Source organism: Oryx dammah, unplaced genomic scaffold (genome assembly GCF_014754425.2).
Source record: "Oryx dammah isolate SB20612 unplaced genomic scaffold, SCBI_Odam_1.1 HiC_scaffold_2, whole genome shotgun sequence".
Taxonomy (NCBI): Eukaryota; Metazoa; Chordata; class Mammalia; order Artiodactyla; family Bovidae; genus Oryx; species Oryx dammah.
The window spans coordinates 185,932,652-185,948,957 of NW_024070186.1; the positions used below are offsets into that span (position 1 = coordinate 185,932,652).

General features: G+C 44.5%; 1 protein-coding gene across 1 annotated transcript in view; it reads left to right on the forward strand.

Moving 5' to 3' along the window:
* The window catches only part of CALN1 (calneuron 1), a 523,339-nt gene that overhangs the window by 488,775 nt on the left and 18,258 nt on the right, over positions 1-16,306 (forward strand). The window contains exon 5 of the mRNA XM_040260649.1: positions 8,354-8,510. Coding sequence (XP_040116583.1) covers positions 8,354-8,510 — 157 coding nt within the window. The remainder of the gene's footprint in view (positions 1-8,353; positions 8,511-16,306) is intronic.

Here is a 16,306-nt window from a genome sequence, read left to right on the forward strand (position 1 = left end):
TTTTTTGAATGTCGAGTTTTAAGCCAGCTTTTTCACTTTCCTCTTTCATCCTCATCAAGAGGCTTTTTAGTTCCTCTTCACTTTCTGCCATTAGAGTGGTATCGCCTGCATATCTGAGGTTGTTGATGTTTTTCCTGGCAATCTTGATTCCAGCTTGTGATTCATCCAGCCCAGCATTTCTCATGATTGCTAGATTCTCATGACTTGCTAGATTACCAGTTTATTACAGGGTGTTAAAGGATACAAATGGATGGCCTGATTCATAGGGTGATATATGGAACAAAGAGGCATCTACCTCATGGAGTTGGGGGCCTGGCATGGCAGAGCATGGATGCATTCTGGTTTACCAACTGAGAAGCTCTCTGAACCCCCTCCTTTTGAATTATTATGAGGTTTCATGACATAAAACCTTGGCTTCCCTGGTGGCTCAGAGGTTAAAGCATCCGCCTCCGATGCGGGAGACCCGGGTTCGATCCCTGGGTTGAGAAGATCCCCTGGAGAAGGAAATGGTAACCCACTCCAGTATTCTTGCCTAGAGAATCCCATGGACAGAGAAGCCTGGTAGGCTACAGTCCACGGGGTCGCAAAGGGTCGGACACGACTGAGCAACTTCACTTTTCATGACATAAACATAACTGATTACATCTCTGGCCATGAGTGAGTGATTCAACATCCAGCCCTTCTCCACTCCCTGCATAGCAGGAGATAAGACTGAGAGTTCCAGCTATTTATGACTGATTCTCCTGGTGACCATCTCCATCTTTCATCTGTCTGTCAGAGATTTGCTCAGTCATGTCCAACTCTGCAACCCACAGACTGTAGCCCACCAGGCTCCTCTGTCCATGGAATGCTCCAGGGAAGAATACTGGAGTGGGTTGCCATTCCCTTCTTCAGGGATCTTCCTGAATCAGGGATTGAACCTGGGTCTCCCACACTGTAGGCAGATTCTTTACCATCTGAGGCATCAGGGAAGAGGGTTTCCAAAAGTCACCTCAGTAACATAAACTCCATGGTGGATGACAGGGGCTTGTTACAAATAACCAGATACCTGCTTATGGTTCTCAGGAACTGAGGGCAAGAGACCAAATATGATAACAAGGTACTCCATTGCTCTCCTCATTTAAGAAATTCCAAGGGTCTGAGGAGCTGTGAGTCAGGAACAATGGACAGAAGACCAAAATATATACTTATTATAATTCCTAATATCATGTACACTTTGCCCATTCTGTAATGGAGGCTGCCCATCTGTTTATCTTGATATCCTCCCAATGCCTGGGCTTTTTCATATCCAGTACACTGTTCCCAGGTGTTACCATACTTTCTGATGACTTTTATTTTCATCTGTATGCGAATGACTTTCAGGTCATCAGCCCATCCACAAATTCACATGTCACCTTTCTCTTCAAGACTGTTCTTCCTTTGTTCCCATTCAGCTGAACATAAAACCTGGTGTTATCTTAACCAGTTCATTCAGCTTCAACTTCCACACACAGTGACTCACCTTGTCCACCTCTTTCTTACACAGCGCTTGAATGCTCTCTGTCGCCATAGCCCATGGTTAAAAAATGATTAAGGAAGACAGTTCTGGTGATACCAGCAAACTTTATTTAACGCTTCATGAAGCAAACAGTCTCCATTCTGAGAACAACACCATGGGGCAGAAGGCAGGAAGCTTTTGTAAGATAAGAATAAAAAACAAGGAAGAGAAACATAGGAAATAGCTGATTGGCTGGGGTCAACAAGGTCACTCTTGTTTGGGATGAGAAGGCCCAGAGTTGGGTTGGCATTTGGGAATTGGCTGACTGGACATCCTGGGTTTCTGGTCAAGAGAAGTGTTTACAGGGACAGGAAAGTTATGTAGGTTTTGATTTGCTAATGTGACGCCTCAGGTAGAAGCGGCTTCTTCTTGGGCCTGGCAGCTTCCCCAATGGCTCATCAGTAAAGAATCCGGGAGATACAGTCGTGGGAGATGCAAATTCAATCCTTGGGGTCGGGAAGACAAACAACCAACCAAGCTATGGGTGGACCTAGAGATCATCCTACTAAGTGAAGTGAGTCAGACAGTGAAAGACAAATACCCTATGATGTCACTTATACATAGAATCTTTAAAAAAAGATACAAACGAACTTATTTACAAAATAGAAACAGACTCACAGACACTGAAAACAGACTTAGACTTACCGAAGGGGAGAGGGAGGGAGGGATAAATTAGGAATTTGGAATTAACAGATGCATACTAGTATATATAAAATAAACAACAAGGACGTCCTGTATAGCACAGGGAACTACATTCAGTATCTTAGAATAACCTATAATGAAAAGGATCTGAAAAAGAACATATATATATATATACACACTCACACATATGTATATGTATGTGTGTGTATAACTACATCACTTTGCCCTACACCTGGAACTAACACAACACTGTAAATCAACTAGACTTCCATAGAAACAACAGCAGCAACCAAGCTCCTCCTCATGGCGTACAGGCATGCACTGACTAGCGCCTCAACCGCAACTCTCACCTCATCCCCGAAACCCTTCTGCCCCAAGTCCTTAGACGAACTCAACATATGGCTGTTTGATGGACATTTCCCAGGGGTTTCCAAGCCATCCTGGGCTACTCTTGTCACAGTGCCCACAGTGAATTGAAATCACTCATTTGCTTGCCTTTTGAGAGCAGGATCAACGTCTTGCTCATCTCTGTGTCTCCATCACAGTGTCTGGTGTGGAGCTGGCATCCATAACCATTTGCTGAATGAGGAACTCAGTCGTCTTGCCATAAAGAAGAGCCTCATTTAAAAAATATTAGGACTAAGAAAACAATATATGGAGATGCGATTCTTTTCCACGGACTGTAATGCATTACTCGTGGTCTTTGACAATTCAAGTCAAAGAAAATAAGGTTACAGGAGATACAGATTGTAATTATAAGGCTAGGTAATATAATTAACAAGGGCAACTATATTTATGTAATTAACTCTACAGAGACTTTACCACACTGGGAAGCTCCTTAGAGTCCTAAAAACAGCAGACGTACAGGTTACGTTCTTTAATCGTGACCCACTGGTAACAAGAAACAACGACAATCACACCTAGAAGGAAGACAGATCAGGCTAAAAGTTCAAAAGGAGATATAAGAAGTATTGAGAGAAATGTAAAATTGTGGTACTCTGGTGCATAGTTCCATGCTAACAATAATGAAAACCTTTCTGCTGGTTTTCTGAGAAAGGACATAATTTCAAAATTGACTGAAGAAAAATGGATTGCCCATGATGGAAAAAGTACTTGTTGGCACTGTGCCCATACTGTTTTATAGTGACTTCTTTCAAACTTGTAAAAGATCTATTATGACAATATAGAAAACGTGGAATTCTACTCAACTGATTTTGCTTAAATCATAGTATTCTAGCATTCAACCTGACCCAGAGAACCAAATAAAAGGAAAACTACAGATTTCTGGAATCTCCATTTTTCCTTCTCTTTTTACAGCCCTTGAAGTTCTTTTCACCTAATACCTGAATTTCAGCAAATTTCAGCTGGGGACAATTTTTCAGACACTGCAGTCCCTCGACTGGTCTTCCAGGAACTGGCTGCTCATTTTCTCAGAGCCCCTTTGATGTTGTCACTCTTAGTCACTAACCGTGGCAGAGGGACCCCAAATTTCCCATCTGTGAGGCCCATCATCCTCACCATACATTTTTCCAGGCTTCTCTCAACATCCAGGCTAACAACCACACGTTCTCCTCTCAAATCTAAAGGGAGATGATGTCATGGGTCAACCCTAAGTGTATCTCGGAATTCACTTTCACAGTCAATTAAACTGTGATGCAGAAAACAAATCCACTTATACACACACTCCTCCTCTAATTATTCTCACTCATATAAATGGCTTTGAGTGTGAGTCGTTTAGGTTTCCAGCAAGTTCCAGTAACCCAATTTAATTTGTCAATTAAATTATTGAAAGGAAGGTGGCAATCACTTTACAAAGAAATCAGGGAGAAAAAAAATGTCTTTTTTTAAAAAACAATTTAAAAGACATTTTCAAAAAAAGTCTCAAACTTCCTTTCATTATGATCCAGTCTAACTTCAATCACTGACTTCTGTATTCAGTCTTGGGTGAGTTATACTGCAGAAATCCCAAAGGCATAGTGGCTGACAACCAGAGTTTATTTCTCACTCAAATTGTATGCTCCTTGTGGATTAGCTCCATGTTGCATTCACTCTGGGAGCCAGGATGAAGGAACACCCCCCTATTTATGTGCTTTTGTGGCAGAAGAAAAAGAGAAATGGGAGGACACACTGATGGGTTTGAAACTTTTCCTTGGAATTCCATCACTTTCATATACAAATTTCGCTCTCATTTTATTGGCCAAAGCCTGGTGCTAATGGGCAAGGAGACATCCTCTGACAGGAAAGGGGAAGAAATTATTTGAAATAATATAACCTGTTACAGCCCACACTCTTGCTCCTAAATATTCACTTCCCTCCCTTAGGCCACAAAATGTATTCATCCCCTCCCCAAGGAAGACACTCAGAAGTCCCACCTGAGTACAACAGAAGACTCAAGATCTAGAATCTCAAGATGTGCATGACTTCTCTTGATCTGGAGACATATGAACTTACAGAGACCAATTACCCTCCCCTGCTACCATACACACACACGTATAACATGGCAGAGTTGGGCCAACCACCAAGAACGTTCTCATCCAGAGAACAAACAATGGGAGATGCACATCAGTCAAAGCCTCAGAGCAATTCTGAAATCCTTGAGGTGAATTAGACCCTAGTTCTGCTTCCTGGTGGCTCAGGTGGTAAAGAGTCTGCCTGCAATGCAGGAAACCCGGCTTTGATCCCTGGGTCAAGAAGATCTCCTGGAGAAGGGAATGGCTACCCACTCCAATATTCTTCCCTGGAGAATTGCATGGACAGAGGAGCCTGGTGGCCCACAGTCCATGGGGTCTCAAAGAGCCGGACACAGCTGAGCAACTTTCACTTTTTGGAGGGCTTCCCTGGTGGCTCAGATGGTAAAGAATCTGCCTTCAATGCAGGAGACCTGGGTTCATTCCCTGGGCTGGGAAGATCCCTGGAGAAGGGAATGGCTACCCACTCCAGTATTCTTGCCTGGAACATTCCATGGACAAAGGAGCCTGGCAGGCCACAGTCCATGGGGTCATGAAGACTCAGACACAACTGTGTAAGTCGTGTGGGAGGGTTCCCTTTTCTCCACATCTTCTCCAGCATTTATTGTTTGTAGATTTTTTGATGATGGCCATTCTGAGTGGTGTGAGGTGACAAAGCTTTTGCACAGCAAAGGAAACAAGATTAAAAGACAATCCTCATAAATCACAGCAGGATCCTCTATGATCCACCTCCCAGAATTCTGGAAATAAAAGCAAAAATAAACAAATGGGACCTAATTAAAATCAAAAGCTTCTGCACAACAAAGGAAAATATAAGCAAAGTGAAAAGACAGCCTTCCGAATGGGAGAAAATAATAGCAAATGAAGCAACTGACAGACAACTAATCTCAAAAATATACAAGCAACTCCTGCAGCTCAATTCCAGAAAAATAAAATCAAAAAATGGGCCAAAGAACTAAATAGACATTTCTCCAAAGAAGACATACGGATGGCTAACAAACACATGAAAAGATGCTCAACATCACTCATTATTAGAGAAATGCAAATCAAAACCACAATGAGGTACCACTACACACCAGTCAGAATGTCTGAGATCCAAAAATCTGCAAGCAATAAATGCTGGAGAGGGTGTGGAGAGAAGGGAACCCTCCTACACTGTTGGTGGGAATGCAAACTAGTACAGCCACTATGGAGAACAGTGTGGAGATTCCTTAAAAAATTGCAAATAGAACTGCCTTATGACCCAGCAATCCCACTGCTGGGCATACACACGGAGGAAACCAGAATTGAAAGAGACACATGTACCCCAATGTTCATCGCAGCACTGTTTATAATAGCCAGGACATGGAAACAACCTAGATGTCCATCAGCAGATGAATGGATAAGAAAGCTGTGGTACATATACACAATGGAGTATTACTCAGCCGTTAAAAAGAATACATTTGAATCAGTTCTGATGAGATGGATGAAACTGGAGCCGATTATACAGAGTGAAGTAAGCCAGAAAGAAAAACACCAATACAGCATACTAACACATATATATGGAATTTAGAAAGATGGCAATGATGACCCTGTATGCAGGACAGCAAAAAAGACACAGATGGGTATAGCAGACTTTTGGACTCAGTGGGAGAGGGAGAGGGTGAGATGATTTGGGAGAATGGCATTGAAACATGTATAATATCATGTAAGAATCAAATTGCCAGTCTATGTCCGATGCAGGATAGGGCACGCTTGGGGCTGGTACACGGGGATGACCCAGAGAGATGTTGTGGGGAGGGGGGTGGGAGGGGGGTTCATGTTTGGGAACACATGTACACCTGTGGTGGATTCATGTCAATGTATGCCAAAACCAATACAGAATTGTAAAGTAAAAAAAAAAATAAATTATATAAAAAAAAAAAGACAATCCTCAGAATGGAAGAAAATAATTGCAAATGAAACAATATGACAAACGGTTAATCTCCATTTGATATTGAGCTCATACAGCTCAATATTAGGAAAACAAAGAGCCTAATCAAAAAATGAGCAGAAGACCTAAACAGACATTTCTCCAGAAAAGACATAAAGATGTCCAATAAACACATAAAAAGATGCTCTACATTACTAATTATTAGAGAAATGCAAATCAAAACTACAATGAGGTATCATCTGATTTATTTCACTCTGAGTTAATTTCTTTCTTATAGATGAGCAACCAGTTGCAACTTGCAACTAGACCCTGCTGCCTCCCAAACTTTTTACCTAAAGCCACAGACTCGTTCAATAGGTATCTACCCTCTGAGTTATCACAGGCAACAATTTTACCAAATGTTTTGCTACTGCGTAACATGGGTTGTTGTTATCTTCCCAGCCACCAATACCATTTTCTTTTTTTTAAATTTTGGTTGCACTGGGTCTCTGTCACTGTGTGCAGCCTTTCTCTAGTTACAGAGAGCAGGGGCTACTCTCCAGTTGTGGAATATGGGCTTAGTTGCCCCGAGGCATGTGGGGTCTTCCTGGACCAGGGATCAAACTGGTGTCCCCTGCATTGCAAGGTAGATTCTTAACCACTGGACCACCAGGGGAGCCCCCAATACTGTTTTCTTATTTTCCTCTGCCTGTCTGACCCGGGAATCTACACATCATATGTTAGAATTTTTTTATGGTAGCTTCTTATTTCTATGTACCAATTTCTGTATTGTTGACTCAAACCAAGTTATACCATAGTAATAAAGAAGCCCCAAACCTCTGTGGCTAATAATGACAAAGGACATTTCTTACTCACATTACTTTTCCTTTATGGGCTGTCTTCTCCACTTTATCCTCATTCTGGGACCTGTTCTTTTTAGGGCATGCTGTTCTCATCAAAGAAGGAAAAGGTCACAGACTAGAACCACATGATGGCTCTTAAAGTGTCTAATCAATAATACCCTATGTGATTTCTACTCTCATTTCATTGGCCAAAAAAGTGATAGAACCAAATCTGACAGAAATGGAGTGGAAAGGTTAATCTCCCTTGCAGGGGAAGAACATAAGTGGAAACGTTACACCTTTGAATGTGCAAACACGCATTTTATCTTGTTAGAACAAGATACATACTTAGAGCAAGATGAGAGTTGCTGGTTTCTTGGAAGGTTTAAAACTTTCTAGAGACATATGCATTGTCTAAAGTGTGACACAACTCCAAAGTACGTGAGGTGTGGAGGGGTGATAGCAGATGGCTGGATGAGCAGGAAGAAACCAAACGAGCAGGTGGCGTGTTTTTCACCAGGAGTCTCGACGGAGCGGGGAATGTCGCACTCCCTGAATTCTGAGAAGTTCCTGCAAGTTCACAAGTGTGCTTGAAGCTGAGTGTGGTGGAAAACTGCTCATCTGATGTCTTGAAAAGCTGGGACAAGTTTGCATAGAGGAGGCTTGGGACTTGCTAGTCATGTCCCAGGTGGCGCTAGTGATGAAAAACCCATCTGCCGAGGCAGGAGATGTAAGATGTAGAAGATCGAATCACAGGACACAGGTTGGGGAAGATGCCCTGGAGGAGGGCAGGGCACCCACTCCAGGATTCTTGCCTGGAAAATCCCGTGGACAGAGGAGCCTGGTGGGCTACAGTCCATGGGGTCACAGTCAGACAAGACTGAAGCAACTACGCTTCATACGCAGTCATGCCCCAAGCTGAGTTCTCACCCCTGTGCACCCAGACCGTCTCATGCCCCTTTTATCTCCACAGTTCGACATGCAGAGGATAACTCTGGAAGAGTTGAAGCACATCCTCTATCATGCCTTCCGGGACCACTTAACGATGAAGGACATTGAGAACATCATCATCAACGAGGAGGAGAGCCTGAATGAGACCTCGGGGAATTGCCAGACAGAGTTTGAGGGCGGTAAGTACCCCCTTTTTTTTAATCATCAGTACTTAGTCTAAAAAGTAAGTGTTTATTTTATTTTTTATATTTGTTTATTTATTTAACTGCATGGGGCCTTGGGCTTCCCTGGTAGCTCAGATGGTAAAGAATATGCCCGCAATGTGGAAGACCTGGGTTCAATTCCTGGGTTGGGAAGATCCCCTGGAGGAGAGCATGGCAACCCACTCCATTATTCTTGCCTGGAGAATCCACTTGGACAGAGGAGCCTGGTGGGCTGCAGACCATGGGGTCACAAAGAGTCAGACTGAGCACATACATGGGGTCTTAGTTGCATCATGCAGGATCTTCTATTGTGGTACACAGGCTCAGTAGTTGAGGTGCTTAGGCTTGGTTGCTCCACAGCATGTGGGAGCAACTTAGTTCCCCGACCAGGGGTTGAACCCACATTCCCTACATTGCAAGGCAGATTCCTAACCACTGGACCACCGGGGAAGTTCCCAGTAAGTACCTTTGCTTCTGCTCTCTGCCTGCTTTGGAAGAGGCCAATGCCTGCATATTCTCTGGATGAAAAATGTGTTTACAGACTCCTCAGGGAAAGTGGCCGTGGATGGAACCCACAAATCCAGGACCAAAGCTACAAGATCCTTTGTGCAAAGATGCAGTAGGTTTCTGTTTTTTCTATTTTTTCCCCAAACTCTGAATTTTTGCAAGACTTATGTCAACCCTTCCTTCCTTTGGTGACTCTGAGGTCTGTGACTTGCTGAGGGGCTTAGTGATGTGGGCCTTTAGTTAGTGGGGGCCACTTGGGTGGTGCAAAGAGCCTGTTTGAGCTACTGGATCAAGTCAAGTGGCTAATTGTGTGAACTTGGGCAAGGGGTGTAGCTTCTCTGAGTGTGTATCCTCACCCGTAAACATCAGGATAGTTACATCTACTTCACAAGATCCTTAGAAATGGATTACTTTTATGCTATGGTCTCTGAACGCACTGGCCAAAAAAAAAATAAAAGCCATACTCATGAGAAAAACTTTGATGAACCCCACCAAGTAGTTACAGAAGAAATAGGTTCTCCTAGGGCCAAAAATGAGATCATGAGAGGTCATTTCTCTTAGGTTCATGAAAGAAAAATAAAGCCTACCTTATTCCCTAATCAGTAGAGAGTTCCAGGGAAGTTAAATAATTGAATCCCTCTTTCCAACTTTGAAAGTCAGAGCTGTTAAAACTCTGATGTACAGATATTTTTTTAAATTACCTTAAAACAGCATAGCAGGCTACCAGCAATTTTTAACTTAAAGTTGAGACTTTTTAAAAAGGTCTACTACTTTCTTCTGTTTTTTTTTTTTTTTTTCCTTAACATATTGCAACAAGCCTATATGTGCAGATGGTAAGCTGTCACAGAAAGACCAGAATGCAATTTGGTTCCCTGGCCTTGGAGTTGCTGCATTAGAACCAGCTGAACCCTACAACAGGCAGACAACATGGGGCTGAGTTAGTCCTGGGCACCTGTGGGCCCTGTCTGGGCTGAACTATTGCGGGAAGTAGCTTATTCTCCATGATGGCAAAATTAACCGAAGTCTGAGAACTAAGCAGGAGATTGGGGTAAACTTAAGAGTAATGCATCCTTGTTAAAGGTATTCACATTTAAAGATTTCAAAAGTGCTGGCTTCCCAGGTGGTGCCAGAGGTAAAGAACCCATCTGCCAATGCAGGAGATTGGCAGGAGATGCAGGGTCAATCCCTGGGTCAGGAAGATCCCCTTGGAGGAGGGCATGGCAACCCACACCAGTATTCTTGCCTGGAGAATCCCATGGACAGAGGAGCCTGGCGGGCTGCAGCGCATAGGGTTGCTATGAGTCAGACATGACTGAAGTGACTTGGCATGCAGTGTGCACAGCAAACAAAACCCACTTGTGGCTCAGAAGGTGCCTTGGTCACCCTGCTTGGAACCTGGGCCATAGCATCAGGGACTGCATTTGGATTTGTAGCCACACAGACCACACTAGGGCAGGAAGGTCACGGCCAACGCCATTTACAGCTGGGCAGGCAGGGGGAGTGGGAGGACGAACAAGGGTGAGGAGGGCAGCGATTGGATTAAAATTTCGGATAACAGCAGGCCTGGCTTCTCCGTTCCATCTGGTTCTTAGCTGATAGACTCGGTGCTCAAACAGTAGAAGCATTGGGGGGTGGGCCCCAGCTGTCAGACACACTCTTGAGACGGGTAGGAAGAATATTTCTGGGCACCAATTTTTTCCACAAGAGCCTTTGTTTATGGATCAGTGTTTTATTCAGAGAAATGTCACAAGTCTTAGTAATTTGAGAAAGGTCAGACTGCCCTGGGAAATCACCTGAACTCTAAGCACTGTCTTTTTATTACCCAAAAGCTCATCTATTAATAAAATAAATGGCTGACTTAGGGGTTTCCTGGGTCTGCTTTAATGATTAGTACATATAGGATTAGCCACAGTTCCCATTTAGGGGTGATTGATAAGGACCAGGAAACTGTGCTTTAAAATTCATGGTCTTATTTAATAAAAGAAATATTATTTGTAATTAGCACCTTGCTTTCTTGAGTGACCTTGATTACACAATCCCTTTTATGTATTTTCACAGCAGAGAGGGTTTTTAAAGTATGTCAGCGCTTTTTGGCCCCACACACAACCTCATGTGTTTAATGGTAAGATTTTTCCAACCTGGGGTATGATCCGTGTCACCAGTGCATTTATTTAATGTCTGCAGCTCTCCCCAGATTCAGGAAGGAGCCTCCCCGATTTTACTCTGGGCGAAGATGTCTGTGAAGAGACGGACACACAGACACAGAATTCACCCTGGTGCCCTAGGACTGAGAGAGTCCATTGAGACCTTGCAGTGACCTTGGCCTTCTCCCTTCCATCTTTCCCCTACGCTTGCTGCCCACAGACAGGGACCTGTTGGCAGTTTGAGCCTCTCCCTGCATCTACCGCCGTCTGATGGCCTAATTGCATGGCTTGTGCTTCCTGAATCCTCTTGGCCTTCAGGGGTTTGGGCTGATGCATCCTGCCAGCGGTCAACCTCTTCCTGTCTGCTCCCACCCTTGACCCAGGCTGCACGCTCGCCTGTCCAGTCACGTCACCTGTAGCCTCGCTGACATCTCAGAGTCCCCCTCCAACCACCATCACACATCTTGGTTGGTAAATGCAGCATCTAACTCTGAGGGGACATGGCGGTTTCCTTTCTTTCTTTCAGTGATGGACCTCTTTATTTATTTTTGACTGCACTGGGTCTTCGTTGCTGCTCGAGGGCTCTCTCTAGTTGCAGCGAGTGGGGGCTCCTCTCTAGTTGCGGTGCATGGGCTTCTCATTTCGATGGCCTCTCTTGTTCCAGAACATGGGCTCTGGGTGGCACAGGCTTCAGTGGTTGCAGCTCCTGAGCTCTAGAGCACAGGCGCAGTAGTTGAGGCGCATGGGCTTAGTTGCTCCGCGGCATGCGGAATCTTCCTGGACCAGGGATCAAACCCTTGTCCCCTGCATTGGCAGGTGGATTCTTAACCACCGGGCCACCAGGGAAGTTCTGCGATGGAACTCTTCTCTCTCCAAATTTTATCTCCTCAGCAACCCCAAGTGACCGATGGGGAAAGGGAGCTGGACATTCCCCCAGACCCAGAGCCCTGCTCCCAGGCCACCTCCCCTCTTGCTGCTCCCCACCCAGGATGCTCTCTCTTCCTCCTCCTCTTTTTAGAACTTTGCTGAAACTAACATATTCCCATGCTGATTAGCTTGCCTGTAAAGCTGGGTGATCCATGGTGCTTGGAAATTCTGCTCTATTTGGTATCACAGGAAGGAATCAAGGAGGAATAAAAACCTAAAGATGCAGGAAGTCTTTGCCTTAAAAAGGTGAAAGGGCACATCTGTTTCAGAGTAAAGGCATTTTGCCCCAGAGTCAGAATCTGAAGAAGCCCACGTCAGATGTCTTGGAGCTCAGCAATGCTGGAGCTTCTGGAGTGTGAAGGAAGTTTGAAAAATGCTGTAGTGTGAGTCCTTTAGAAATTAACAGGAGGGTTTTCAAAGGCCATCAGCATCATTTTGTCAGTGACTGTATTTTTTTAAAGGTCACTAGCCTTCTATTTATTTATTTAACAGTGAAAATGTGTTAGTCACTCAGTCGTGTCCAACTCTTTGCAGCCACATGGACTATAGCCCACCAGGCTCCTCTGTCCATGGGATTCTCCAGGCAAGAATACTGGAGTAGGTAGCCACTCCCTTCTCCAGAGAGTTTTCCTGACCCAGGGATCAAACCCAGGTCTCTTGCATTGCAGGCAGACTCTACCATCTGAGCCACCAGGGAAGCCCATTCAACACTGAAGGCTTTTAAAATATATATTTGTGTGTTTACTTAGCTGTGCCAGGTCTTAGTTGAGGCATGCAGGATCTTTAGTTGTGGCACGTGTGATCTAGTTCCCTGACCAGGGATCAAACCCAGGCTCCCTACATCGGGAGCCCGGGGTCTTAGCCACTGAACCACCAAAGAAGTCCCGGAATGGCTATATTTCTCACTTTTATGAATCTTGGGTCTGATACTTTCACAAATGTGTTCAGATTCTGATAATTAAATTAGGAAGTGTTGATTATTCCACATAAATGGAAAAATTTGAAGAAAGAGGTCAGGAGTCCAAAGGGTGAGGTGCCTCTGATGGGAGAAATTTCAGGGGGCAGGTGTCTCCTTTTTAGGTTTCATTTTGCTTTAGTTTAATTTTATTTGTTGGATTTTTAGGTCAACACAGACCACACACCCACTCCACCCCACCTCATGCGCATACAGCCCTTCGCATAATCTGATCTGCCTTATCTTCATGGTAGGTAGGGCTCTGCAATCATTAGGTAAGCATTACTTTTCTCATCTTCTCCCACAGAAAAGACAAGAGGAAAGAGGATGAAGTTCTGAGTTACATATGAGGAAAGTTTTCCTGACATCTTCAGGATGTCTTGAATTAGGGCCTCACAGCATGGGTAGATTTTCCTAGAGCCCCAGAAGAAGTCATTTACAGAAAACCCCAGGAAGGCTGAGAAGAGCCTAGAACACTCTAGAAGAATATAACACAAAGATTCTGATGTGGACCTCCCATCGTTCACACCTGGTTTAATAGGGAGAAAATCATCAACTTGAGTCAGACACTTGACCAGGTGTCAGTCCACATCCTGGGTGCTTTGGGTAACAGGTCCTTAACCCCACTAAGTTCAAGGGCTCCCTGTTACCCAGAGTTAGCAGTCTCTGTGTCCCCAATCCAATGAGACGATTTCACTAAAAGTTGAACTTCCAGGCCCTCTCAACCCCTCATGTAAAAAATTCCTGTACTAAGATAGAATAAACTGATGTACTAATGTTTTGTCAGTATTTGTGTCCCAATTATTTGGTGAAATAAGTAGGTCAGCACCTGCCAGCACAGGTCAGATATAAGACTTTGTGACCACTCACACTCACAGTGCCCACTCACCATCCATCCCAATTGTGCGTGCTCCATCACTCAGTCGTGCCCCAATCTTTGTGACCCTATAGACTGCAGCCCGCCAGGCTCCTCTGTCCACGGGATTCTCCAGGCAAGAATATTGGCGTGGGTCGCCATGCCCTCCTCCAGGGCATCTTCCCGACCCAGGGATCAAACCCTCATCTCCTGCATCTCCTGCATTGGAGGCAGATTCTTTATCCGCTGAGCCACCCGGGAAACCCATTCATGCTAATAAGGGAGGTTTAAGATGGTTTGCTTTGGTTGGACCACCTGTAATCACTGGCTATTTTGACTCTGGAGAACATAAGCTTGGTGACACTAAGAGATAAATTTCACATTTTATTATTTGGTTCCAGTCACTTGACATATATGGAATTAAGTGGCCTTGTGTTTGAATCATCTATTCTCCCATCACCGACGCCTTTTTCAGAGTTCTTACAATAGATCATGTTGAATGTTAAGTTCAGTAGTGTTTGCTTCCCGAATGTTTACTTCAGTAGTGTTTGCTTCCAGAACGTTTACTGCGTCATTCACATTGACCAGGCCAGGAGGACTGGGATAAGGGATAGCTGTCTGGCATGCCTGCCAAGAGCTGTTCATTTGTCAACACACTGGACTGACCTGTAGGCAGGTACTGAGGGGTCAGTTCTGTGGCCCCCAGGCAACAGATGAGGAAACCGAGACTCAGCAAGGTGGTCATTTATCCGAAGTCAAACAGCGAGTAAGGATTTGAATCTGGGTCCACCTGACCAAACCATGCCCTGGCTCTCCATTCAGGGTCCTGGGTCTTTTCCCCAAGCTTAGGCATTTCAAAGACAGTTTACAGAATGGCTCTTCGCTGTCCTTACTCCTTTTCCACTTCTTCGAAAGAAATCATATTATTAACATATCTGGAAGTTGAGTAGAAATGCATGCAGCAGGATCTGTGTGTGAGCCCTTTCAAGACACATCCCCCAAGTGTTGTCGCTAAATGGAATACCAGCTGCTGGGGTTTTGTAGACATTCTGACAACATGCACAGGAAAGGGAAATCAAGCAAAAGTCATCAAGTGGGGAATAAATAGTTTCTCTGAAAGCCACAGCAGAGCTCTTCCGTACCATTCCGCATGATGGACAAGAGAAACACCTGTCAGAGGGGTGACCCAGGCTAGGCAGCCCAGAGGATTCCTATGCAGTCATTCGGGTTCTCTTCTCTGCCCTGTGTAGACTAGCCGTGTGATCCAGGGAACTTATTTTAAAACTCTCTGAGTTGTGCAGACATAAAGAACAGAGTTTTGGACACAGTGGGGGAAGGAGAGGGTGGGACAATTAGAGAGAGTAGCATTGAAACATACATTGAAAGTAATTCTCCATGCCAGAATACTAGAGTGGGTAGCCTTTCCCTTCTCCAGGGGATCTTCCTAACCCAGGGATCGAACCCAGGTCTCCGGCATTGCAGGCGGATTCTTTACCAGCTGAGCCACAAGGGAAGCCCAACACGTACATTACCACTTGTAAAATAGGTAGCTGGTGGGAATTTGCTGTATGATGCAGGGAACCCAAACCCGGAGCTTGGTGGCAACCTAGAGGAGTGTTGATGGGGTGGGAGATGGGAAGGAAGTTCAAGAGGGAGAGGACATATGTATACCTATGGCTGATTCATTTTAATGTATGGCAGAAACCAACACAATATTGTAAAGTAATTATCCTCCAATTAAAAATAAAAAATTTTTTAAATGCCCTGCATTTAGCACAATGATGCACATAGCAGGTACTCAGTAAATGTTTGCTGAATGACTGAAAAAAATAAAACTCTCTGAGTCTTTTCTTTTTTCATCCATCCCATGGAAAGATTGGACAATGATGGTCACGACTAGATTCAAATACTTCTGGGCTCCTTGAAAGGTCAGAAAGAATTTTGCAGCTGTGTCTCCTCAAGTCGTCCCTGCTGAAGTCAGAGTGTCTCTGTTGGATGTCAGATGGACATATGGATTTGGAGACCTGGCCGTGCACCTTGGGTATCACATGGCCATCCAGCTGAAAAGGGCATGACATGTCATCCACACCATCTGCTCCCAGCTCAGCGGGGCTGATAACTTTACTAAAATAAAACTGTTCTCCTGGGGTAAGTGTCGGAGGTTAAGGGGTAGGTGAGGTCCCTGGCAGGCAGTGAGACAGGAGACAGTTTGAAAGAAAGTTAGGGCTTTGGACAAAATTTTTTAAAAAAGGATTTTTCTTCTACTATTTGGGGACCTATCAAAGCAAACCTGTAGGGAAGTTTTTCTGGAGCCATGAGTGAAGAGTGAGGAGATTCTGAGATACATGATAGAGACCTGGGGAGGTCTCTACCCTCCCTGTGC